Source organism: Ctenopharyngodon idella, chromosome 7 (genome assembly GCF_019924925.1).
Source record: "Ctenopharyngodon idella isolate HZGC_01 chromosome 7, HZGC01, whole genome shotgun sequence".
In the NCBI taxonomy this organism is placed as follows: Eukaryota; Metazoa; Chordata; class Actinopteri; order Cypriniformes; family Xenocyprididae; genus Ctenopharyngodon; species Ctenopharyngodon idella.
The window spans coordinates 40544464-40570160 of record NC_067226.1 but is presented as its reverse complement, the minus strand read 5'-3'; the positions used below and the strand labels follow the sequence as shown (position 1 = coordinate 40570160).

The following is a 25697-nucleotide window of genomic DNA, read 5'->3' as shown; positions in this document are numbered from 1 at the left end:
CCTCTTTTTGAAAGTCGTGGAAATGGAGTAGTGGATTTTTTCTTTTACTGTTGGACAAAAAAAAATTGGTGGTCCCCCATTCATATAGCAATTTACCTTACTACAGTGGGTCACACTTTATATTAAGTGTCTTTAACTACTATGTAGTTAAATCAGAAAATAAGTACAATTACTGTAGTTATTGTGTTCATATTGTATTGCAAAACACTTCTGCAGCTATTGAAATGGGATATCATATGGGTAAGGTTAGAGACAGGTTTAGTGGTATTGTTAGGTTTAAGCGTGGGTTAAGGTGTAAAGGAAGGGTCAAAAGTGTAATTAGAGATGTAATTACAGAAATTAATTACAGCTGTAATTACATGTAGGTTTTTTTTTTAAGTTTAAGTACGATGTAAAAACATGCATGTACACAATAAGTGCATTGTATCAAATGATTAATTTAAATGTTAGTACATAGTAGTTAAATACAGCTATTATAAAGTGAGATGCTATAGTGTACTCTGCTAACTAAATTTATAATTACTGTAGTTTTGTAATGCACTGGTTGTGCAAACACACACGAAGATGAAGATGAGCATAAACAGGTAGTCTTTAATAATCCAAACAGGTACGATCCAACAGAGAGGCAAACAGTCCAACACAACCACAACCGAGACCAGACAAAGACACATCAACTGAACTGAACTTAAATACACAGATGATTCATTTAAATGACAAACAGCTGTGATGATTAGTGCAGTGTCCGGATTGTGGTGGCAACATAGAACAAAGGAACACATGTGCTAAAGGAAAACAAATTTAAAAAGTCCATGATAACTAAGGCAAACTTGAACGTGACTGTGACAGAACGCTCCCTCCTGGAGGAGGACGATGAGATGGCGAAACAGGCAGATGATACAGGTGGTGGTTCTGGAGGTGGACGGCCGACCGGGAGGAGGCGGAACACAAGAGTCCAGGGTGGTGCAAATGCTGGTGAAAGCCATGGAGGAGCCTTGAGCAGAGGAAGATGGTTGCTGACCCAGGCCACAGCTGAGACTGCGCCCCATGGTGATGTTGTCACTGACGCCACCATGGGGACGACCGGAGGCAATGATGACGTGGAGGAAGGAGCCCACTGCGCAGCCGGAGAGCCGATGTAGCGAAGGGGCTCCGAAGATAAAGGCGGCCACGATGTAGCCGCAGTGACGACCCCCCAAGATGGTGGTAGGGATCTGAAGGGCTGAAGTTGAGCTGGTGCGACCGAGGGTGGAGGCAGAGCCTGAGGGAGGGAGGAGCTGGCCGAAGCTGAAGGGGTGGAGGGCTGGAGAGCAATGACCAGCCCGCAAGTCCGCAGCATAGGTGTAGTGATGCCCGACCCAGGTGGAGCCAACGTACTGAGGGAGTCCGGTGAGGCTGAATGCCCAATGGTCACTGCCGACATCGAGGGAGGAAGGAGCGCTGGCGCCAGGGCGACGGGTCGAGGAGGAGTGGAGCATGCAGAGGCAGAAGGTGGAGCCACTGGCTTCCCACAGCCAGGAAGAGATGGCTCCCAGCGGGCCCGAAGTGTTGACTCGCCACTGAGAGGAGGCGCTGAGGGACTGATGGGAGGTAGCGATTATTGGGTGGCAGGATTAGTTAGGGATTGGAGAGGAGCTTGGAGGGCAATACAAAATCCGAAAAAAAATTATAGCTGTAAACAGCGATGAAAGGACCCTCACATCCGGGGCCACCCTGGTTTAATCTCTATGAGGAATTAATCACAGCATAAAACATGTTATTTCCTGTTGCTCACAAGTGGTGCTGTGACTGTAATTGAATATTGGCATGTAGATGTCTTCAGGCCAGGACTCTAATAAAACGTGAAGTTTGGGGCAGATCGGACATTGTATGCCCGAGTTACAACAACTTCCTGTTTCATGGCAAAACATCGAATTTTGTCAGGCCGCCACGGACACACCCTTCAGCGAAAACTCAAGATCTTCGCAATTTAACGTCGCAAAGGCCTGTAGATTAGACTGACCAAATATGATGTTGATCTGATAAAATCCGTAGGAGGAGTTTGTTAAAGTACGTCTTGAAATGGCAAAAACTGCAAAAATTTTGCAGAGATAACTCAAAATATCTCAGTTCCTGTTGGGTTTTCAGATTTTGCACCCAGGGACTTTTTTTTTTTTTTTTAGGTATTAGGCTGTTACGTGTCTACTGAATTTCATACCTGTACGTGAAACGTAGCGCGAAGGGCGCTTAATTGAAATTGTGTAGGAAGCACTATCGAGCCATTTTGCCACACCTAATTCTGAAACCCATATCAGACGTAAATTTTCACCACTTCTGACGCGTGTGCAAAGTTTCATGAGTTTGAGCATGTTTAGGCTCTCAAAAATGCGATTCATTTCAGAGAAGAATAATTGAGTGTGCAATTACAATAGGGTCCTCACACCATCGGTGTTCGGGCCCTAATAAAAGCAGTGTCAATAGCATTCTGGAGAGGTGGTGGGAGAGGGATGGATGAAGGCTTACACACCTGGTCAGGCACGCATTGCTCAGGCTCGGTAGCGTTGTTCAGCTTGGTCGCTCTTGTATGCACTGGCTTGTACGTCGCGGCGGAGTCGCTCTCGTTGCCTGCGGTGGGCTCGGACTGCCGATCTCTGCAGTCTGGGTGTTGTTGGCTGGCCACTGGATAGCTAGTGGGGCTGGTGTCGTCATTGACGATGTTCACTGTGAGCAGCGACTCACAGGACACCAGCATCCACTCTACATACCTGGTGAAGCTCCCTCGAGGGCCTTCCCCGGACAGCTGCTCCTTGGTGGCAGTGTTGAGGCCAGCATACAGGAAGCTCCAGAGGCAGTTGTCCGGGAAAGATGTAGCTGGCATGAGGCTGAGGAATTCCTCCAAATGTTCCTCGAGGGAGCGGTTCTTTCTGCTCAAGGCATAACAGTTTAACTGCTGTAAAGTGGTCCATAGTGCAGAAAGAAACCAAAAAACACGTAATCACAAAAAAAATCAAACAAAAAACACTAACAACAAAACACACCGCTTATCTTTTCACTGTCTGGTCTTCTGTAAGGAACACACGAAGATGAAGATGAGCATAAACCGGTAATCTTTAATAATCCAAACAGGTACGATCCAACAGAGAGGCAAACAGTCCAACACAACCACAACCGAGACCAGACAAAGACACATCAACTGAACTGAACTTAAAGGGATAGTTCACCCAAAAATGAAAATTTGATGTTTATCTGCTTACCCCCAGGGCATCCAAGATGTAGGTGAATTTGTTTCTTCAGTAGAACACAAATGATGATTTTTAACTCCAACCGTTGCGGTCTGTCAGTCGTATAATGCATGGCAATGGGAGCTCCATCTATAAGAGTCAAAAAAACATGCACAGACAAATCCAAATTAAACCCTGCAGCTCGTGACGACAAATTGATGTCCTAAGACACGAAACGATCGGTTTGTGTAAGTAATCGAACAGTATTTATATCATTTTTTACCTCTAATACACCACTATGTCCAACTGCCTTGAGCATCCGGTTGGAGAGGTCTGAAAACGCGCTCTGATGACGAAAGTGATCTCTCGCGTGTATATGTCAATGAGTGCGAGCGATCACTTCCAGCATCAGAGTGCATTCAGACCTCACCAACCGGATGCTCAAGGCAGTCTTAGGACATCAATGTGTCGTCACGAGCCGCAGGGTTTAATTTGGATTTGTCTGTGCATGTTTTTTTGACTCTTATAGATGGAATTCCCTTTGATATGCATTATACGACTGACAGACCGCAACAGTTGCAGTTAAAAATCATCATTTTTGTTCTACTGAAGAAACAAAGTCACCTACATCTTGGATGCCCTGGGGGTAAGCAGATAAACATCAAATTTTCATTTTTGGGTGAACTATCCCTTTAAATACACAGACGATTAACTTAAATGACAAACAGCTGTGATGATTAGTGCAGTGTCCATGGTGATGGATTGTGGTGGGAAAATAGAACAAAGGAACACATGCTAAAGGAAAACAAACTGAAAGTCCATGATAACTAAGGCAAACTTGAACGTGACTGTGACAAGTTTATTATAAATAGTTTCCTCACCCTTGAAAAGCGCAGACTGCCACTGCTTGAAAATGCTGGAAAAGCTCTTGAAAATCTAAACACATTCCCTGATATCATTATAAAAATGCCTAAACAAAGTTTCAATTTACATATAACGGATGATATTATTGTACTGTAGCGTAATCACTTAGGAATTAGTTAGTCTAGAAATTTTCTACTATAGAAAACTACTTCCTCTTTTTTTTCTCAATGTGATAAGTTCTGTTAACCCAGCATATCAATGCTCTGTTTGTTGAAGATGGCTAGATTATAATATGGTTGAGCAAAGGCAGTTTGAGAGTGAGTGAAACCTTGTGTTTGTCACCTCTTCCAGGTCCCTCATTTAGGATCAGAGGGGATGCAAGGAGCAGGTCTGTCATGTGACCAACGACGGCTACTTCAGAGATTTCGCCCAGAATTAGCATGGAGAGGAGCTCATTTTGCACATTCCCCTGAGAGCCTCCTACAAAATGCCAACACTGATACTATTGGTTTTTTTATTGCTAAGTTTATAAAAAATGGTGAGAAGTTCACACAAGCTTAATACAGAACAACAGGCAGGGTTTTAATATGCATTTATCATATCCATTTAATGTTTTTTTTTCCAATTATTGTTTTCATCTTTTTTATGCAATATTGTACGTATTAGTACATAAATTAGTTAATTTGTAAGACTGAAGAATGATTTGATTTTGTTTTTGTTTTTCTTGGTAATAGTAGTGATCTTCCAGTGTGAAAAGCTGGATCTCAGCATCATGTAGTCACTGTTTAACTACCCCAGAAAAATCAGGGATTCATGAACAAGTATCACATAACATACAAATAGCCATTGATCATGAAGGAAGTTACAGAGCATAATAAGATCATAGGGGATGTCAACTTTTTTGAACAGGATCATTTGTGCAAATTCAATTTTTTTCTTGTGCAATATATGTTAATAAAATAATAACAAAAAAAGCTTATGATCCTTTTTTAATCCATTTTTTAAATGATATCTTGCAGTTCCACAAACTTATGAGCACAACTGCATAGAATCACATAATCAACTCACTTATTAAGTTCGGCAATTTGTGTAGATGACTACACTCTTTACTCATTTTACCCACTCAACAGACTACAAATTCTATATTTTAGTTAAATTTAAATTGATGTCTGCCATTTTTCATCAGTTTTCAAATGACGGCCAGAAGTATCTAGACTGCAGATGCTGTTCCTTCATTCTGTGGGTCACAACAACAAATATAGCTGCAAGCAGCGACGACGGGCCCAAGACTCAGTGTCCCCGGTGGCTTCAGGGCAACAGTGCACGATGGGCAATGTGCATTTATAGAAATGTAATAGAACTAAATCAAAGTTGTTTGAATACACCACATTTACTGCAGCAAGCTGGTGCCAATATGACTGTGAACAACAACAGCCACATCCATGAGATCATTTAAATTTAGATTAATTTCATGTCATAGGATGTAATTGGTCACTTTGAAATGAGTGCAAAGTTATCTTTTGCAGCTCAAAATTTTGAAAGTCCAGTATTTATTTAAGGTCTTTTTTTAAATTTTTATTAACCTAATTATTAAACTAATTATATACAACTATGTTGTCAGTGCCCCACAATTGAACTGGTTGCCAAAGCACACTGCAATGAAAGGGTTAAACTCTAAATCATCAAAAGTGTCACTGAAAAATAATAATCCTCAGGAAAACAATAGGGCCTCGGCTCTTTTGGGGCTTGGGCCCTAAAACATTACTGAAAGACCCAATTTTACACTTTTTTTTTTTGACTATAAGAACAGAAGTCTCACTGCTAAAAGGACAATTTAATGTTACAGCTCAAATAACACATTTTGATGTAATACACACCAAAAGCCTAAAATACTCTCTGAGTATCTTTCAAATCTCTAGCAATTCAAAGACAATACAAGTGGAAACAAAACTACAAATGGTCATCTTTTAATTTAACTGTGGCATTTCATTAACTCCTGGTTAATTCGTCAGGACAGTAGTTTAAAACAGCACAGGACTGCTGGAGAAACAAACCAAAACTATCATATCATTTTTCTAATGTCTTTATCCTATAAGCAAGGCAATACACACCTTTGCAACATTAACACACAAATAATTACCATTAAATAACAATTCTAAATGACATCCACACAACAAAATAAATATCCTATTTTGTTTTAGAACTACGCAAAAACAGCAGTGAAGATTCAGTTGAGAATTCAACATGAAATGACATTCACAACACATTTTACTTCTGTAATGTGACATCTTTATGGGAGAAAAGAATATTCAACAAACAGCAAAATAATAATAATAATAAAAATAATTTTAGGGAATATATCAGATACAAAAAAAAAACAAAAAACATTTAGCCATTTTTGTCACTTTTGCTGGCATTTTTCCTTGCGTTAATTTTTAAAACTGCTACTCACGTGACATCAGCTGAAAACAAAATTCGTGTCAGAGGCAGAGCAAGTTTGATTTTAAAAACAATTACAAACAAACATTTTCTTTGGAATAACGTGCACCTATGATTCATTCAATAAGACCAGGAATGCGAAGATAAAAATAAATAGGCAACCTTTAAAAAAAGACAAAATTTCATTCATGCCATATTAAATTAATATATAATTGTCTTTAATTTGTCCACACTTGAAAAAAACTTGTATGGATACACGTCATATACATTACATCCTGTAAAAACACATAACATTGACGTGAGGCAATCAAAGCCCATGGAAGAGGTCAGCAGTGGAGTGTGTGTGGCACGGTTGTATTTGTGTGTGTGTTTGTGTCACTGCTCTATGTAATGCTCTCTCGCCCATTCCGCCTCGCCTCGCTTCCTGTCCCTCTCGTGATGATGTTCTCTTTGCGATCTCTGCTTTCCTCTTTGCCGGCAGTTCCTCTCATTGTGGTCATATTCCTTCTCTTTGTCCCCGCGATGATGGTGATGGTGATGATGGTTTGGCTGAATCGAAGGGTCCAGTTCCTCTTCGAGGTGATGCGGATGCGAGTGCGCATCTTCGTGAGTCTGTGTGTGTCCAGCAATAGGCTCGGGATACGTGGACTCTAACGTCTCTTGTTTGGAAAATGTCCGCCTCGCCCGATTGTGATGGTGGTGATGGTGGCGGTTATGATGATGATGACTGTGTTGTTCAGTCCGTGTGGATGAGGAATGGTGATGTTTGTGACGGCTTCTCCATTCACTCTGTAATGGTTGTTGGTCTTTAGCATTTCTCTCCTCAATGTCGTCTTCTTCCAAACTTCCTTGATGATGATGATAATGAGAGTTTTCATAAAAGGCCGTCCTGTCGCCTGGTCGATCTGCTTTCTGGTCAACGCCTGTGCCCTGTTTTAGCAACATGCACATGAAACAATGCAGTTATATGGATTTCATTTATTTGCACACCCAAAATTGCAAGGATGTTTATATATTTTGACTGGAAAACAAGGCAAATTCCGATTAAGGAAATTATGGTAACACTTTACAATAGGAAGGTCCCATTAATTAATATTTGTTTATGCATTTACTAACAGTGTTGGGGAAAGTTACTTTTAAAAGTAATGCATTACAATATTGCGTTACTCCCTAAAAAAGTAACTAATTACTTTTTATGTAAAGTAATGCGTTACATTACTTTTGCTTTACTTTTTCTCACCTGGGCTGGGCTTGCTTGTTTGTTTTTTAATAACAACAAAAAAGTTCTATTTTTGGCAAATGTTAAGGCCTTTTCACACCAAAAGTGAAATGAATAAGCCTCAGGCTGAAGGAAATGCATATTTACACCTGTACAGTAGAGGGCGCCGCTCAAACAAACCTTTCAGCTGCGCTGCCATTCTGAATCGCATATGAATAGGATACAGGAGAAGAAAGTTCAACACTTATTTCTAAATCTAATCTAAAATAATTTTTGCTTATTAGTATGGTTGAATTAGATCATTAACATTGGTTAATAAAGTGTGATTAAATACATAAAGTATATTTGTGTAATTTAATATAGTCAATTATTACAGGTTTGCGTAAAATTCTGTGGTTGCATTTCACTGTTTTTATTCATTTTTGGGAATACTGAATGTTGTAAGTGAGATGAGTAAATGTATGTTCACATTTAGTCTAGAACTACAATAACCATCATGTTCACACAGCGCACACAACACCTCTGACCTTTATTTCTCTCAACATGGGGACAGGAGAGCTGTCAGTCAATAAATGTGAAAAAATAAGTTGCGTTACTTACTTGAAAAAGTAACTTAGATATTTTATTTAAAATTGAAAAAGTAATGCTGTTACTTTACTACTTACTTGAAAAAGTAATCTGTTTATGTAACTCAAGTTACTTGTAATGCAACACTGTTAACTAACAATGAGCAATACATTTGTTACAGTATGCATTAATCTTTGTTAGTTTATAAAAAATACAATTGTTCATTGTTAGTTCATGTTAGCTCAGGTCCATTAAAGGATTCACCCAAAAATGAAAATTCTGTCTTTAATTACTCACCCTCATGTCGTTCCACACCCGTAAGACCTTCGTTTATCTTCGGAACACAAATTAAGATATTTTTTTAAAAATCCGATAGCTTGTGAGGCCTGCATTGAGAGCAAGTTAACTTAGACTTTCAAACGCCCAGAAAGGTACTAAAGACGTATTTAAAAGAGTTCATGTGACTACAGTGGTTCAACGTTAATATTATGAAGCGACGAGAATACTTTTTGTGCACCAAAAAAACAAAATAACGACTTTATTCAACAATATCTAGTGATGGGCAATTTCAAAACACTGCTTCATGAAGCTTTGAAGTTTTACGAATCTTTTGTTTTGAATCAGTGGTTCGGAATCAAACTGCCAAAGTCACGCCCCCCAGTGGTGAACCATTGAAATTTCGAAACACTTATGACGTAACGAAGCCTCGTTTACTGAAATCACGCTTGAGATCGTTTGATACACGCTCTGAACCACTGATTTGAAACAAAAGATTCGTAAAGTTTTGAAGCTTCATGAAGCAGTGTTTTGAAATCGCCCATCACTAGATATTGTTGAATAAAGTCGTTATTTTGTTTTTTGGCGCACAAAAAGTATTCTCGTCGCTTCGTAACATTAAAGTTCTACCAGTGTAGTCACATGAACTGTTTTACATATATCTTTAGTAGCTTTCTGGACATCTGAAAGTGTTAATTATCTTGCTGTCAATGCAGGCCTCACTGAGCCATCGGATTTCATCAAAAATATCTTAATTTGTGTTCTGAAGATGAACAAAGGTCTTACATGTGTGGAACAACATGAAGGTGAGTAATTAATGACAGAATTTTCATTTTTGGGTGAACTAACCCTTTAAATAATTTCAACATTTACTAATACATTCTTAAAATAAGTTGTATCCAAGGCAAGACACTACAGGTAAATAAAGTAAACCGTCACCATGCTTTCCCCAGTTAAGACATTAAGAAGTTTTCTGAAATGTTACATTTAAATATGGAATTGAGGCATTATCTAATGTGTACTAATTGCATTACCAGAACATACATCTGAACATTGGATAAAGCCAAGTTCAACATTCTTGTTTCATTTCAAAGGTTTTTACAGAGGGGATTTTGGATAGCTCTTTTTATCACTCCATAAATCAGAAAATACAGTCAACTGGATATTTTTAAGTCACTGGCTTTATATTTATGTATTGTAATCGAAATATACAGACACAAATAAATATAAAGTGTAATAAAATAAACACTTAAATGTGTATTTTGGAAGTTTTCTTTCTACCATTCTGAAAAAAGGCATCTTATGGAAACCCAAATAGGCCAAAATCTCAAAACTGACCAGTGCATGAAATGACAATGATTTTGCCTATAGTGACTTGTCTTAACATTAAGATTAATAAATGCTTTAATAAAAGTATTAATCATTGTTAGTTAGGAATATCAACTAATGTAGATAACCAATGTTAATAAATTGAAACTTATTGTAAAGTGTTACCAAAATTATAGTTATTTTGCAGTAAGAAAATCATAGAAAACATCCCAATAAAATTTTTTTAATACATCACACACATACACACGCAAGTCTCTTATTCACTGCAAATCACTACAAACCACATTAAATCTACAATCACACTACCTAGAATGCAATAACTCCATATTAAAAAGCTTAAAAGTCAACAATAAGATTATCAAAGGAATAGTTCACCCAAAACTGACCTCATTTACTTATCCTTATGCAATTTCAAAACTATTATCTTCTTTCCTCTGTGGAAAATGGAGGTTGATATGGAGGCTTGTTTCCATCACTGAATAAAAAGATAATTGCGACTTTTTATCTCACAATTCTGACTTCTTTTCTCAGAATTGCAAAATATATACTCACAATTGCGAGTTATAATGTCAGAATTGCAAGATATAAACGAAAAATGACTTTCTGACTTCTTTGAACTGTGAGATATAAAGTCGCAATTGCGAATTATAAAGTCCAGTTCTGAGGAAAAAAAGACTGACATTTTTTCTCAGAATTGTGAGTTTATAACTGAATTGCGAGATAAAAAGTCGCAGTTAACTTTTTTATTCTTTATTCAGTGGCGCAAACAAGCTTCCATAGGTTGATTCTGGTCTTTTACATATAATGAAAGCACATGCGCTGTCAAGATAAAAAAAAAGGACAAAAATCTCCAAAGTACCATAATAGTACACATGAAAAAGCTTTATGCGCATAAATCTAATTCGTGCTTTGCATATTAAAACTTGCCATTTGTCTGGAAAACAGCAGCTTGAAAAATCTTTTGTGTTTCATCGAAGAAAAGGTCATATGGGTTTGATGAATATGATGACAGTATTTTCATTTTGGGTTTTGGGTGAGTAATTCCTTCAGGTTAAATACTAATGAAATGTCACCATTCTGAACTGCATGACCAAGTGTCAGTGTTGAAATTGTTGACAGTGTTGCACACACACACACTCACCGTGACTGAGGCTACTCGTCTTTAATAGGAGTAACCTCCTCAGTCTGAGCAGCGGCAATGTTTGTCAACAGAATGATAAGCACATTCGTAAAAATATGAATATTACAACATGTAGTGTTATAATGGAAGTATGACTTGTAATTGTGATAACAGTTCTGAGTTAAAGAGTCATGTTAATAGTTTAAACTGCCACGCTCCCAACAACCGATTTAACAGCTGTCAACACTGCACCTTTATTTAATAGATGGCCCATTTATATATATAAAACAATATTTTTATTAAATTGTATTATCAATTTTTTATTCACAAGTGTGATTTTTGAGATTTTTGATTTTATTCATGATTTTTTTTAGTTTTATTTATTGCGACTGTTTCTGAAAATGGCTTGATTTAAAGGTACACTGTAACTTTTGGCCCTCTAGTGGTTAAAAAAACAAAACCGCATGCATTTTGTGGAAGATTGTTTTGGTTGTGCTTCGGCTCTGACTGACTGCGGATAATTATGGTTATCCTACTGCTTATAAAACATTCACTGTTAATCTTAAGAGATATAACCAGTTTAGATGGAAAGGATCTCAAACTGACTAGCTGGAGACGTTACTGTAGCTATACTCATTAATAGACACGGCACTTCCTTTTAAATAAATTCCAGCACAGCGCTACAACAACAATAATGAAATGACCCTTCACAATAGATAATGCTTTATAATGAACTGCTACATATGGCAATTTATCTGTTCAATGAAATACCTTACTCACCTGTTGAGTAATAAAAATGCCATCTCTGTAGCTTTTACAACATTGCAAGTCTCTCAGTTCTCACCATCTCCAAAAAGCCAATCCAATGTTGATTCTTGTTTTATTACGAGCTCTGTCTTTTTACCAACAAACTCTCCTCGGTTCGGCATTTGTTTAAAAGGAGTGATTCCTGGAGGTTTGAGATTTAGCTGCTCCATGTCAACCTTTCTCACTCGTTGTGACAACTAACCTATGCCACTCCCACACCATACACGCGCCAAAGTAGCCAGAGCAACATTTCTCTATTTATGGACATGACGAGACGCGGCCGAGTGATATAAGTACCCAATTTCCCACGAAAACCATCCCGTCAGGTTTAAAATATAAACACTTGACATTTTAAATTTTGAACAAAATAAGTTACATAGTGTACCTTTAAGCAGTCTACACTGTTTAGCTCAAGCAATATTCAGAAGCATGAGTGGTTGTTTTTATAAATGTATCTGTTTAGGATTAAGAATACTTGGTATTTTTAAAATGAGATAAATTACTGCTAATTTTATTCAAAATGCAATTTATACAGAATGCAAGTAGTATCGACTAATGCAAAATGACAAAAATAAGGATGGATGAGTGAGTGAGGGCTTTAAAATATTTTTAAAATGCTATATTGTAATTTCATAACTTCTGTTGTGTTTGAAATATGAGTAAAGTGTACTGCTGAATATACTGACATGCATTTATGGTAAACTAAAACATACTTTAATGTCATTTCTATTCAAACGTGTATGTGATGTATTTAAATATATTTGTAATTACACATTTGTAATGATGAAGTTGCAATTTAATACATTTAAAATATATTAACTTTAAATGTAATATCGAATAACACACCGCAGTTAAAATTATAATCAAGTACTGTAAATGTGCTTTTTTTTGTTAGGTCAACATTAAAATGCTTCTTTTAAGCATGACAAAAGATTAATAAAATGTAAGTTTCATAAGCACCTTTAATTGTGGATTAGACAGTGTTTCCTTGCAGGCCACGGCAGCTGCAGCCACTGTGGTAAGCTTTTCTAGCAGAGGGTTTGTCTGAGTGACACTGGGAGGATGAGTGGACTTCCAGTAGGCCTCCAGGTAATCAGCCATGTGCTCACAGGCATCTTCCAACTGATTCTCATCAAGAATTATGTCAAAAAGCTCCTGGACAGAGAAGAAACAAGTGTGTGAACAGGAAAATGAATTGTTAGAGAATGGAGAATGCAAGTTCTACCTTAAGTAATTATTTAAGTGTTTGCTTCATACACAAATTTGTTTGGCAAAATACACCAAGTAAAATTATTTTGCTTATATAAAATATAAATGTAGGGAATCACTTTGGAATAAAGTACATTTTTTTAAATAATGAAAGTTTAGCAAATCTAGAATACAATTTATTTACATTTTTTTTGTACAGTTAATGTTTGTGATCTTTTGGGAGTACAATTAGAGTTTGAGTTAATTTGTTGTTATAATTAGCATTATTCAAAAATAAGTGTGTGTGTGTGCGTGTGTGTGTGTGTGTGTGTGTGTCTGTGTGTGTGTGTGTAAACTCACTGAAGGGCACTGGGCCAGTTTGTCTGCTGCCACCATTTGTACATTGAGATGTTTTGCCTGGGACTTCCCTCTAGATTTTATTAACCTTTGCAAAACCTGAAAGATGGACACACCAAAAACAATATTCCAGCAAAATGTCATTGTTGAACGACAGAAAGACAATGTGAGAGACAATCAGGGTCCCTTCTGAAAAAGAAGTGTGCTTAATTTAAATGTACACTTGAAGTGTACTTCAAATCGTTTTTTTTTTTTTTTTTTGGTAAAACTTTACAATAAGGTTCATTTGTTAACATTAGTTAATGTATTAACTACATGAACTAACCATGAGCAATACATTTATTACTGTATTTGTTAATCTGTTAACTTTAGTTAATAAAAATACAGCAGTTCACTATTTGTTCATGTTAGTTCACAGTGCATTAACTAATGTTAACAAATACAACTTTTGATTTCAATCATGTATTAGTAAATGTTAGAATTAACATTAACAAAGATTAATAAATGCTGTAGAAGTGTTATTCACTATTATGTTATTTATGTTAACTAATGAAGTTAACTAATGAACCTTATTGTAAAACGTTACCAATACTTTTTGTTGCCATTTACACTGGTGTAAATAGCATCCATCACTATTTGCAATTAGTGCAAATACTCGCCTGTTTTAAATGTACTAAATTGCAACTTTATGTCACATGTTGCTCAGGAATAATCTAAATACTATTTATTGAACACTAAGAGAACAACAGGAGCTTTAGAAATAGCAAATGCATGTTCAACACAAACAATACCAGACAGGGAACTAACTCAAACTGAGGGCTTAAATACACAAAAGAAAACAAGATGGCACACATGTGAAGGCTATCAATAACAAGGAATATCTAATCAGTAACTATGACAATCAATAAGGAGAAGGAACATTGGAAACTAGGTCAAATTAAACTGGCAAACAAGAATATTAGTCCAAAGTATACTTCACTTTTTACATGTACGTGAGGGTCAGCGTACAGTGCGCGGGACGCAAATTCCGTCATCAGAAGAGTATGCGTGTACTATACGTGCACTGTCGGATTTTTATAGGTCGCACATGCGCATTTAATTTTTTTTGCAGTAATTATTTTATCCACAAGGTGGCAACCGTGCCCTGTGGGTGTCGATTCACAAGGTAGTTGAAGAAAAACTGCATAAACAGAACAGACCGGAATGCATGCAAGCTACAGTGACAATGGAGGCATGTAGATGACAGATTGTGTAAAGAGGTTAGAAAGTACCCTCATTTGTACAACTCTAGCATGAAAAAATACAAATATATTTACATGGGTTGCAACTCGTGGCAAGAAATTGCTCAAAACCGCGCATGCGTCGAACATCTGTGTATGCGTTGCGTATGAGTCAAGTGAAGTATACTTTGTAAGGCTGTGCATTGGAGCGTACGTGTAAAAAAAAAAACGAAGTATACCCAGGGCCTAACGTCTCGGTTACATATGTAACCCTCGTTCCCTGAAGGAGGGAATGGAGACGTACGTCAGTAGTGACCGACGAATTGGGATATCGCTAGAGAGCCCTATCAGCTTCGAGTGAACTACAACAGGCCAATGGAGTTGGCGTGCGATATTTGCATAATGCGCACTGCCCCCACCAGGTGTTATAAATAGGGGAGCAGATGCCACCGCACTCTGTTTTTCGCTGAGGAGACAATCTAGTCTGCACTACAGCGAGGGTACAGCAACTGTGGCGACGGGACGTACGTCTCCGTTCCCTCCTTCAGGGAACGAGGGTTACATACGTAACCGAGACGTTCCCTTTCCGTCGGTCACGTTCGACGTACGTCAGTAGGTGGGGGAGGTGGAGGAACTCGACGGGGTTCGCCAAGTGGGGAACTCGACTGGAGTAAAAAGGATGCACGTATCCGGCCCAGGGGGCGGGAGTGTCATTGCAAGCCGACACTAGAACGGGCTCTTCGCGTCTACCGGCTGGTGGAAGCGAGTACACGGGAAGATACCGGCTCTACACGAAGGCTATAGAATCTAGCGAACATGTTAGGTGTTGCCCAGCCCGCAGCTCTACAGATATCTGTCAGCGAGGCGCCTCTGGTGGAGTGGGCTCTCAACCTGAGCGGGCAAGGCACGCCCTGGGACTTATACGCCAGGGCGATGGCGTCCACTATCCAGTGGGCCATCCTCTGCTTGGAGACAGCCTTTCCCTTCTGCTGGCCTCCGTAACAGACAAAGAGCTGATCTGAGGTCCTGAAGCGTCGTGTTCTGTCCACGTACAGGCGCAGAGCGCGGACGGGACAGAGCAAAGCTAGGGCTGGGTCTGCCTCCTCCGAAGGCAGCGCTTGCAGGTTCACTACCTAATCTCGAAAGGGAGTGGTAGGAACCTTGGGCACATATCCAGGCCGGGGTCTCAGGATAACGTGAGAGTCACCGGGCCCGAATTCCAGGCATGATTCGTCAACCGAAAATGCGTGCAGGTCCCCTACCCTCTTGAGCGAGGCCAATGCAACCAGGAGGACAGTCTTTAGGGACAGTACTTTTAACTCAGCTGATTGCAAAGGCTCGAAGGGACGACCCTGGAGAGATGTAAGAACCAGGGTCAGATCCCAAGAGGGTACAGAGGGGGGCCGGGGAGGATACAGTCTCCTCGCCCCCCTCAAGAACCTGACGATCAGATCGTGCTTCCCTAGCGATTTACCATCAACTGCATAGTGATGTGCGGCGATAGCGGCAACATACACCTTGAGGGTGGAGGGAGACAGCCTTCGTTCCAGGCCCTCTTGCAGAAAGGAAAGCACGGTTCTGACTGAACATGATCGGGGGTCCTCTCGCTCTGGTTGAGAGGAACACCATTCGACGAACAGGTTCCACTTCAGCGCATAGAGGTTCCTCGTAGAAGGAGCTCTAGCGGAAGTGATAGTGTCTGCGACCGCTTGCGGGAGATCACTCAGAACCTCCGCGTCCCGTCCAGGGACCACACATGGAGTTTCCACAGGTCGGGATGCGGGTGCCAGAGGGTGCCCCGTCTCTGAGTCAGGAGGTCCTTCTTCAGAGGAATGGGCCAGGGAGGTGCTGTCGCGAGGAGCGTGAGGTCCGAGAACCAGGTCCGACTGGGCCAGTATGGAGCCACTAACAAGACCTGCTCCTCGTCCTCCCTGACTTTGCACAGGAGCTGTGCGAGAAGGCTCACTTGGGGGAAACACATATTTGCGTAGGCCCCGGGGCCAGCTGATTGCCAGGGCATCCATGCCGAGCGTGCCGCCGGTCAGGGAATAGAACAACTGGCAGTGGGCAGTCTCCAGGGAGGCGAACAGATCTATCTGTGCCTCACCGAAGCGCTGCCAGATCAGCTGGACCACCTGGGGATGGAGTCTCCATTCACCCGGAAGCGGAGGCTGCCGTGAGAGCTCGTCGGCTGCACGGTTGAGTACGCCTGGGACGTGAATGGCACAAAGCGACCTCAGATGCTTCTGACTCCAAAGCAAGAGATGGTGGGTGAGTTGCGACATACGGCGGGAGCGTAGACCACCCTGATGGTTGATGTACGCAACGGCCGCAGTGCTGTCAGAGCGGACCAGTACGTGCTTGTCTGTCAACAGCTCCTGGAAGCGGCCCAGTGCAAGACGTACTGCTAGCAACTCGAGCTGCTAGCAACTGCTAGCAACCAACGTACTGCTAGCAACTCCATGGAGAAGGCATCTGTGAGGACCACAGCATGCCTGGACACTTGTTTGAGGGGAACTCCCGCCCGCAGGAACGAAGGGTCCGACCACTTGGTGAGGGTGCGACGGCAGTTCGGTGTCATGGGGACACAGAACATACCGCGCTGCCACGCCCATCTCGGGACCCGGCCGCGGAGCCAGTGTTGAAGCGGCCTCATATGAAGCAATCCGAGCGGCGTGACTGCGGCTGCGGATGCCATATGCCCCAAGAGCCTCTGAAAGAGTTTCAGTGGGGCCGCTGTCCTGCGCTTGAGCATACTCAGGCAGGTCAACACTGACTGGACGCGCTCCTCGGTGAGGCGCGCAGTCCGGGCGACCGAATCCAGTTCCATACCGAGATAAGAGATCCTCTGCCCGGGGGAGAGTTTGCTCTTGTCCCAGTTGACCCGAAGACCCAACCGACTGAGGTGAGCTAACACCATGTCCCTGTGTTCGCACAACTGCTCCCGCGAGCTGGCCAGGATGAGCCAGTCGTCGAGGTAGTTGAGGTTGCCGCCTCCGCAACCTTCGTGAAGACGCGGGGCGACAGGGCCAGCCCGAAGGGTAGGACTTTGTACTGATATGCCCGACCCTCGAACGCAAACCGTAGGAAGGGTCTGTGACGAGGCAGAATCGAGACATGAAAGTACGCGTCCTTCAGGTCGATCGCTGCAAACCAATCCTGGGGACGGACGCATTCGAAAATGCGCTTCTGCGTAAGCATCTTGAACGGCAGCCTGTGAAGGGACCGGTTCAGGACACGCAGATCCAGGATTGACCGTAGCCCACCGCCCTTCTTTGGTACAATGAAGTAGGGGCTGTAGAACCCTGACTTCATATCGGCTGGAGGGACCGGCTCGATTGCATCCTTCGCCAGGAGGACAGCAATCTTCGCCCGGAGAACAGGTGCATTGTCCAGGGACACCTGAGTGTAGTGGACACCCCTGAAGACCAGGGGATGCCGGGCGAACTGAATTGCATAGCCGAGTCTGATAGTGCGAATGAGCCAGCGGGACGGGCTGGGGAGCGCTATCCAGGCTTCCAGACACCGAGCCAGCGGGACCAAAGGCACCACAGACGCACCGGGGGTGGGGCAACGAAGCAAAGTGCTGGAACCCGACTCGGACGGCGCAGTGGCCCAAAGTGGGGTCAGACTCTGCGAGGTGACAGTGTGAATGGGAGAGCTGTGCAGCCGGCGGCGGGGTGGAGGCAGCAGTGGACCGCCGGGGCAGGTCGTGTTTAATAGCCTCAGCCTGCTTCTGGGCGAAGCTCTCTACCGTGTCGCCGAAAAGGCCGACCTGTGATATGGGGGAGTCCAGGAACCGATACTTGACGGTATCCCTCATATCAGCAAGGGTCAGCCACAGGTGGCGTTGCTGGACCACAAGCATGGCCATCGCCTGACCAACAGAACGTGCCGTCACCTTAGTCGCCCGGAGGGCGAGGTCCGTGGCGGCACGCAGCTCCCCAAGCAGCTGCTGGTCAAGACCTCCCTGGGGCATTTCCATCAACGCTTTTGCCTGATGAACTTGCAAAAGGGCCATGGCATGCAGGGCGGAGGCAGCCTGTCCGCAGGCTCTGTAAGCTTTCTCTGTCAAGCCTGACGAGAATTTACAGGCCCGGGATGGGAGACGCGGCTCACCACGCCAGCCGGAGGCCATTGGACACAGTTGCATCGCAACAGACCTCTCGACTAGGGAAATCCGCGTATATCCCCTAGCCTCCCCGCCATCCAGGTTGGTGAAGGCAGACGAGGGACCAGGTCTCGCACGAACGCTATAGGGCGTCCGCCAGGACCTGGTCACCTCATCATGCACCTCCGGGAAGAATGGCATCGGGGCGGGGCGCTGGGGACCAGCGCGGGCCACCCCGAGGTACCAATCATTGAGCCAAGAAGGTTCGGGACACGGTGGAGGGTTCCAGACGAGCCTCGGCAGCCCAGGAAAGCATAGCCGTCAACTCAGGATCGGGCTCGGACAACGCTACGGTCCCGGAGGGAGGTAACGCAGCCGAGTCCTCATCTCCCGAGGACTCTTGCTCACCTTCCGATGCCGCGATCGACATGCGTTCATCCGGCGGTGCTCCGAAAGAAACGTCTGGTCGCTCCGTAGAGGGACCAGCACGCTCAGTCGGCAACACCACCAGTTGCAGTGAGGTAGAGGGGACAGGGGCCCGTGGAGCGGCGCTCGGCGGGGAAGCCCTGACCGTGATCCTCAGATTACCCTGCCTACACGCCGACACACCGTCACCCCGGCCGAAGCCAGAGAAGGGGGGCCCCCCGCTCCCTGAGAACCAAGGAACGAGAGTCTCGATCTCAACACTGCAATAGTCATGTTCCCGCAATGAGAACATGAACTATCCACAAAAGCTGCTTCAGCGTGCTGAACGCCCAGGCACGTGATGCAGCGATTGTGGCCGTCAGCGGGGACCAATGAACGACCGCATCCAGTAACGCACAGACGAAATGACATCTTGAAAAAGACACAGGGTTCGTCTGTGAAGCTCTTTTAGGAGGGGAAAATTCAGCTCTCTTGTGCTGAAGCACACAGGGAATGTCACGATGTGTTCGGGTACACCACTCCCCGAACACAACGGAGGAACCGGCCCAAATCGCAACAGACAACAGCTGGGAATTTGGAAATTCTATGCTGTAAAAACAGCAGTTGAGAGCTTAAGCTCAGGCTCCTCGGGAAGCTCGCGACCTCGCTGAAGTGCCGTCACACCAACACAAGAAGTAATTTTCCTTTCTTCCTTGGCTTGAAGAATTCACTCTAGAAGTCTGAAAGCTGGAACACAACTAGATGGCTCCGAAGCGAAAGACAGAGTGCGATGGCATCTGCTCCCCTATTTATACCACCTGGCGGGGGCGGTGCGCATTATGCAAATATCGCACGCCAACTCCATTGGCCCGTTGTAGTTCACTCGAAGCTGATAGGGCTCTCTAGCGATATCCCAATTCGTCGGTCACTACTGACGTACGTCGAACGTGACCGACTGAAAGGGAACAGAATGTACACGTTACACTTTGTTACAAATGTGTAAATTTAAATACATGACATACAAGATTCAAATACATATAAAGATGTATTTACGTGGGTCAAAAACACTCTAAAGTTCAGCTGATTGCATTTAATATAAATGTAAACTAAACATTTTCATTTAATTGCAATTAACATGCAATTAAGTGTCAGAAAAAAAATTATTCAGTTTGCACTTAAGTATGTTCTTTTAAAGGATATGCTAAAGTGTGTTTCTTTTTCACAAGGTAACAGGTGAGATACACAGGATTTACACACAAATACACGTGATTGAGACTGTATGTATACCTTTGGAGAGGTGATCTTGATGTAGACAATAATAGGTGCAAGAGAAGTTTTTCCCAGTTGGGCTGGGTGGTTTATTGTGTCCGCGTCAAGAACCACCAGCTGCAATGTCCGAGCCAGCTCAAAGATCCTCTCTATCTCACTCTGTACCTCCGCTATAAACGCACACATACACAAGAATGAAAGAGTAATAGTGGTAATAGAGTGGTCTAGACATTATAGAGACTAAATCACTGGAAGCAAATAAGCTACTATTACAATTCAGAAAGAATAATGTGGTGAAGTATGCAATGCAATGAGTTCAACAAACTAGGAACAACTTTACAGACACGCAATTAAGAAATGGAATCCTAAAAATTGGTTCCATTTCTGATTCCAATTTCCTTCTGATTCCAAACAACTTCATTAAATTTCCATTCATAATTATTTTTAGTACATTGGAGGAAACACCACATTCCAATAATAATTCCTAACCGTATACTAAACAAAAACATTATGATCACACAGTTTAATGGTTTGTTTTTTTCTTTAATTTAATAAAACTTATTTTATTAGAAATTTATCTTTAATCTGTATTTCAAACTACATATTATGATACACATCTATCAGGCATAATATTATGACCACCTTTCTGATGTTGTGTTGGTCCCCATTTTGCTGCCAAAACAGCCCTGACCCATTGAGGCATGGACTCCACTAGACCCCTGAAGGTGTGCTGTGGTATCTGGCACCAAGATGTTAGCAGCAGATCCTTTAAGTCCTGTAAGTTGTGAGGTGGGGCCTCCATGGATCGGACTTGTTTGTTCAGCACATCCCACAGATGCTCGATTGGATTGAGATCTGGGGAATTTGGAGGCCAAGTCAACACCTCAAACTCGTTGTTGTGCTCCTCAAACCATTCCTGAAACATTTTTGCTTTGTGGCAGGGCGCGTTATCCTGCTGAAAGAGGCCACAAACACCAGGGAATACAGTTTCCATGAAAGGGTGTACATGGTCTGCAACAATGCTTAGGTAGGTGGTATATGTCAAAGTAACATCCACATGGATGGTAGGACCCAAGGTTTCCCAGCAGAACATTTCCCAAAGCATCACACTGCCTCCGCCGGCTTGCCTTCTTCCCATAGTGCATCCTGGTGCCATGTGTTCCCCAGGTAAGCGAAGCACACACACCCGGCCATCCACGTGATGTATAAGAAAACATGATTCATCAGACCAGGCCACCTTCTTCCATTGCTCCATGGTCCAGTTCTGATGCTCATGTGCCCACTGTTGGTGCTTTCGGCGGTGGACAGGGGTCAGCATGGGCACCCTGACTGGTTTGCGGCTATGCAGCCCCATATGCAACAAACTGTGATGCACTGTGTATTCCGACACCTTTCTATCAGAACCAGCATTTACTTCTTGAGCAATTTGAGCTACAGTGGCTCGTCCGTTGGATCAGACCACACGGGCCAGCCTTCGCTCCCCACGTGCATCAGTGAGCCTTGGCTGCCCATGACCCTGTTGCCGGTTTACCACTGTTCCTTCCTTGGACCACTTTTGATAGAAACTGACCACTGCAGACTGGGAACACCCCACAAGAGCTGCAGTTTTGGAGATGCTCTGACCTAGTCGTCTAGCCATCACAATTTGGCTCTAGTCAAACTCACTCAAATCCTTATGCTTGCCCATTTTTCCCGCTTCTAACACATCAACTTTGGGGACAAAATGTTCATTTGCTGCCTAATATATCCCACCCACTAACAGGTGCCGTGAAGAAGAGATAATCAGTGTTATTCACTTCATCTGTCAGTGGTCATAATGTTATGCCTGATCGGCGATTGAATATGAATATATATATATATATATATGGGTGTGTGTGTTACATTGTGTATTTTTTTTTATTATCTCTCCAATAATGAATAAGATATTCATAGAATGCTATAATTTATCTTCTCAATAGATCAGAAAATAACAGAAAACTGAACTATATTATGTATAATTATTATATGTTATATAACTATATATAAATATCCTCTATTGTGTGAAAGTATGTATTTGTCCTTCTCTGGTAGAAAGCAAAGTCAATAATAAAAACTGTACAAGAGATTACAATTCATGCAAGCAAGAACTTTTTTTTGTCAGAATACCTCTGAAGGAAATTGCTTAATTCCTAAATCTCAACATTCCACATTATATTTCTTTTCTTGGTCATTCACACCAAACCATCATACCAAATAAATAAGAAATTCAAACACTTTCACTGACCTAAATTGGAGCGTATATTTGACCGCTCAATGATGGCATGTTTACTGGGGTTGTTCAGCACAGAGCGCTTAGCCAGAGAAATATCAGCAGCTACCCTTGTGATTGATATCCTGAGTTAGAGCAAACAAGGAGAGTGAAAGAGACAACATGAGCAGCAATTACCAATGTCCTGGACACCATTTGTAGTGGTAAAAGATCTAGATCTAGAACTGTGTGTGCAGCTTCTGTGTATTTGGGTATGGAATACTAGTATTTCAAATGCATTATACACGCAATGTTTTCTGAAGGCTTCTTTGTTTTAGACTGTTTTTTTACAAGATTTCCATTTAAATTACAGTGGAATTAGTCATTGCACACATCCGTTTATCTCTATCCAGTCTTCCATTGTTTTTCCTGTATTATGCAATTTTTTTATGTATATGCATTAAAAAAGCATTTTAATTGGATTATTATGAATTTGGTCAGGATTGAGTTGAGTTGTAAAAAACAACAACAACAAAAAAACATTTCAAAATGAACTGAATGGGATTCACCAAAACATTCACCAACAGATTTTTTTTAAATGTCATACTGGAAATACAGAGCAGCCGTGTCGGGAAAACTGCAGTCGAGGGAAGGTACAAGCATGTGACTCAGCTGTGTGCTTATGGACCAGCATGGCCAATTAAGGCAATGAGATGTGACTATTTAAAGAAACACTGTACACTCACGTGACATACACACACAAATATATAAACTATCCCAAAGGAGGGTGAAGGAGGAAGAGAAACAGCTTAAAGACTTACCTTCCCTCAAAGCGGTGCTTCAGAAAGTCAAACAGCGCTTTCTGCATCATATCTGTAACCTGTTTACACACAAAAATGGAACATGTTAAGTTTTTTTGTTCCTGTTCCTGCCTTAGCCTTAACTTTTGCACATTATATTTCCAGAACAGTCATAAAGCCAGCATAAATTTAAATGCTTTACAATTAAGTGTAAATATGAAGTAATAAGGATTCATGTAAGACTGGGAAAATATATTATAAGTGCTTAAATACTGTGCATGTCTAAAAAGATGACCGTAACGAGGCATGAAGATTTATGACATTTAAAGAAATAGTTCACCCAAAAAATAAAAAAATTCAGTCATTACCAACTCAAATTTGTCACTGAACACCTGTATTATTTTTGTCAGTTGATATTTGTCATTATTTATTTACATGTTAGATGAGCAAAATGTCCAGGTTTCTCTTTTCAAACTGTATGCTGAACACATCAGGAGAACTAGTGCATATGGCAGGATTTTCAGTGAAAACCAGCTTAAATTTCTGTCTGTTCTTCATAGAAACATATGACTTTAGAACAGTGTTGCCAAGTCTGCGGTTTTCATGCGGAATTGGGCTACTTTAACACTGCTGTCACAGGTTGAAGCGACCCCAAATAACATGATATTTTGCCCCTGGAATGCGTATTTTACCAGAGGAACCCCACCAAAAACACGGATTTTACCCCGCAGAATGCGATTTTTACCGGGAGACCCCCCTGAAATGCGATTGGGCTAGTTTTGGGCTAAGTAGAAATAGTGTTAAGTAGAAATTGGATGGGTTTTGTTGTGAAAACCTGGCAACCCTGCTTTAGAAGACTTTAAGGGGGCTTTCACACTGGCAGTTTAATGCGGTTCGCATGAAAAAATAACTAATGTGAAAGCTGTCATGTGAACCTGGGTACGCACCGGGATACTTTCCGCAACTGAAACAACCGAGACTATCTGAAGGAGGTGGTCTGAGTTCGGTTGCACTCGAACTGTGCCGCGGTTTGCGTGAATATGATAGCAACACGGACTCGGGTGCGCACTTGTTCGGGAAGTAAAGTAACCTGCGCATGCATTTTCGCCGATTGTAATGTATTTACTTAAATGAAACACATGTAAGAGATTACGATGATTTACCTTGGATTCAAGCAGGAGTGAGCCTGCAGTGTATTCATGTTTTGCGAGTGCAATCAGAGTGGCAAATTAATGGCAATCAGCTGTCTCCTCAAAATAGGCTGCTTGCAAACAGCGGAAAACCGGCTACATGCGGCGCACATACAGTAAACACAAGTGTCGTTTACTCTGCTGCACATAATAGCACCACATTAATAAAAAACACAATTTATTGACCCGCATTCTGTTTTCTGTCAAGCGCCTTGCACGTCTGTGATGACGTAAGATGAACGCAAACGCACCAGGGTTTGATAGAATCATTTTGAGTGTGAAACCAACGCTGCGGGGGGCACCGGGAACAATCGTGCCCGGGCGCAATTGTTCCCGGTGCCCCCCACAGTATAGCACAAAAGTTTTAGGGGCCGCTATACACCTGAAATAGTTTTAATATAATAGCAGACATAAGAGTATAATTTTGTTCTCTAAATCATGTTTTATCAAGAATAATCACGGAATTCAAACACTGCCAACATAAAGACACAAAAAAGTCACAGAATGTAAATTTTATATTAATATTAATATGAAATATTACACAGATCTGTTTTTTAAGATGAATGTGTCATTACTTATATTTCTCAAATTTGCCTTGATCTTTTGACATATAAGAGGTCCTTGAACCATTAAAACTTCCTGATAGTTTCATAGCTTAAAACGTCCTCCTCGTTATAAACAAAGCATTTATTTAATCAAGCTCCAAAAATGGCTTGTTTGGATATTGTGGGATTTGTGACATCACAGGGGTAAATATATTTGCATATGACTGCCTCCAGAGCAATACATCAACAAATAGTTATACGTCATCGCCCCATAAGCCCCGCCCACTGGCATTCAGAAGCTTAATGGCTGACATTTTCCTACACGATATGAGCGTTGCGTCAAAAGTAAATAGAACCCATTATAATCACTGACGCTGTCTACACTGGATACAGTATACAGATGCGCATTCAGTTTCTGACATACTCCACACACTTGAATCTGTCGACAACAGGACAAATGGATGAGTGAAAGAAGGTTCACTTTGTCACGTCCAGTTTAAACAGGTCGTTTGTATCTGTACAGACTTCAGAAGGACCCCAGCGTCGGTAACAAGTGGATGGTTTATT

The 25697-nt window shown here is 42.0% G+C and overlaps 1 protein-coding gene across 6 annotated transcripts in view; it reads right to left on the bottom strand.

Annotated features, from left to right (window-relative positions):
- Positions 1 to 6128: 6128 nt before the first annotated feature.
- The window catches only part of cacnb2a (calcium channel, voltage-dependent, beta 2a), a 46660-nt gene continuing 27091 nt past the window's right edge, over positions 6129 to 25697 (bottom strand). For 5 of the 6 annotated variants that reach the window (XM_051899917.1, XM_051899919.1, XM_051899916.1 and 2 more), the window contains 6 exons: positions 23417 to 23475; positions 22632 to 22741; positions 20387 to 20538; positions 13367 to 13462; positions 12779 to 12973; positions 6129 to 7430 (listed from right to left, as the gene is read on the bottom strand). In XM_051899917.1, coding sequence (XP_051755877.1) covers positions 6876 to 7430; positions 12779 to 12973; positions 13367 to 13462; positions 20387 to 20538; positions 22632 to 22741; positions 23417 to 23475 — 1167 coding nt within the window. In that variant the 3' untranslated portion in view covers positions 6129 to 6875. Of the gene's footprint in view, positions 7431 to 11032; positions 11077 to 12778; positions 12974 to 13366; positions 13463 to 20386; positions 20539 to 22631; positions 22742 to 23416; positions 23476 to 25697 lie in introns of all 6 variants that reach the window. The other variant, XM_051899920.1, reaches the window with a different exon arrangement.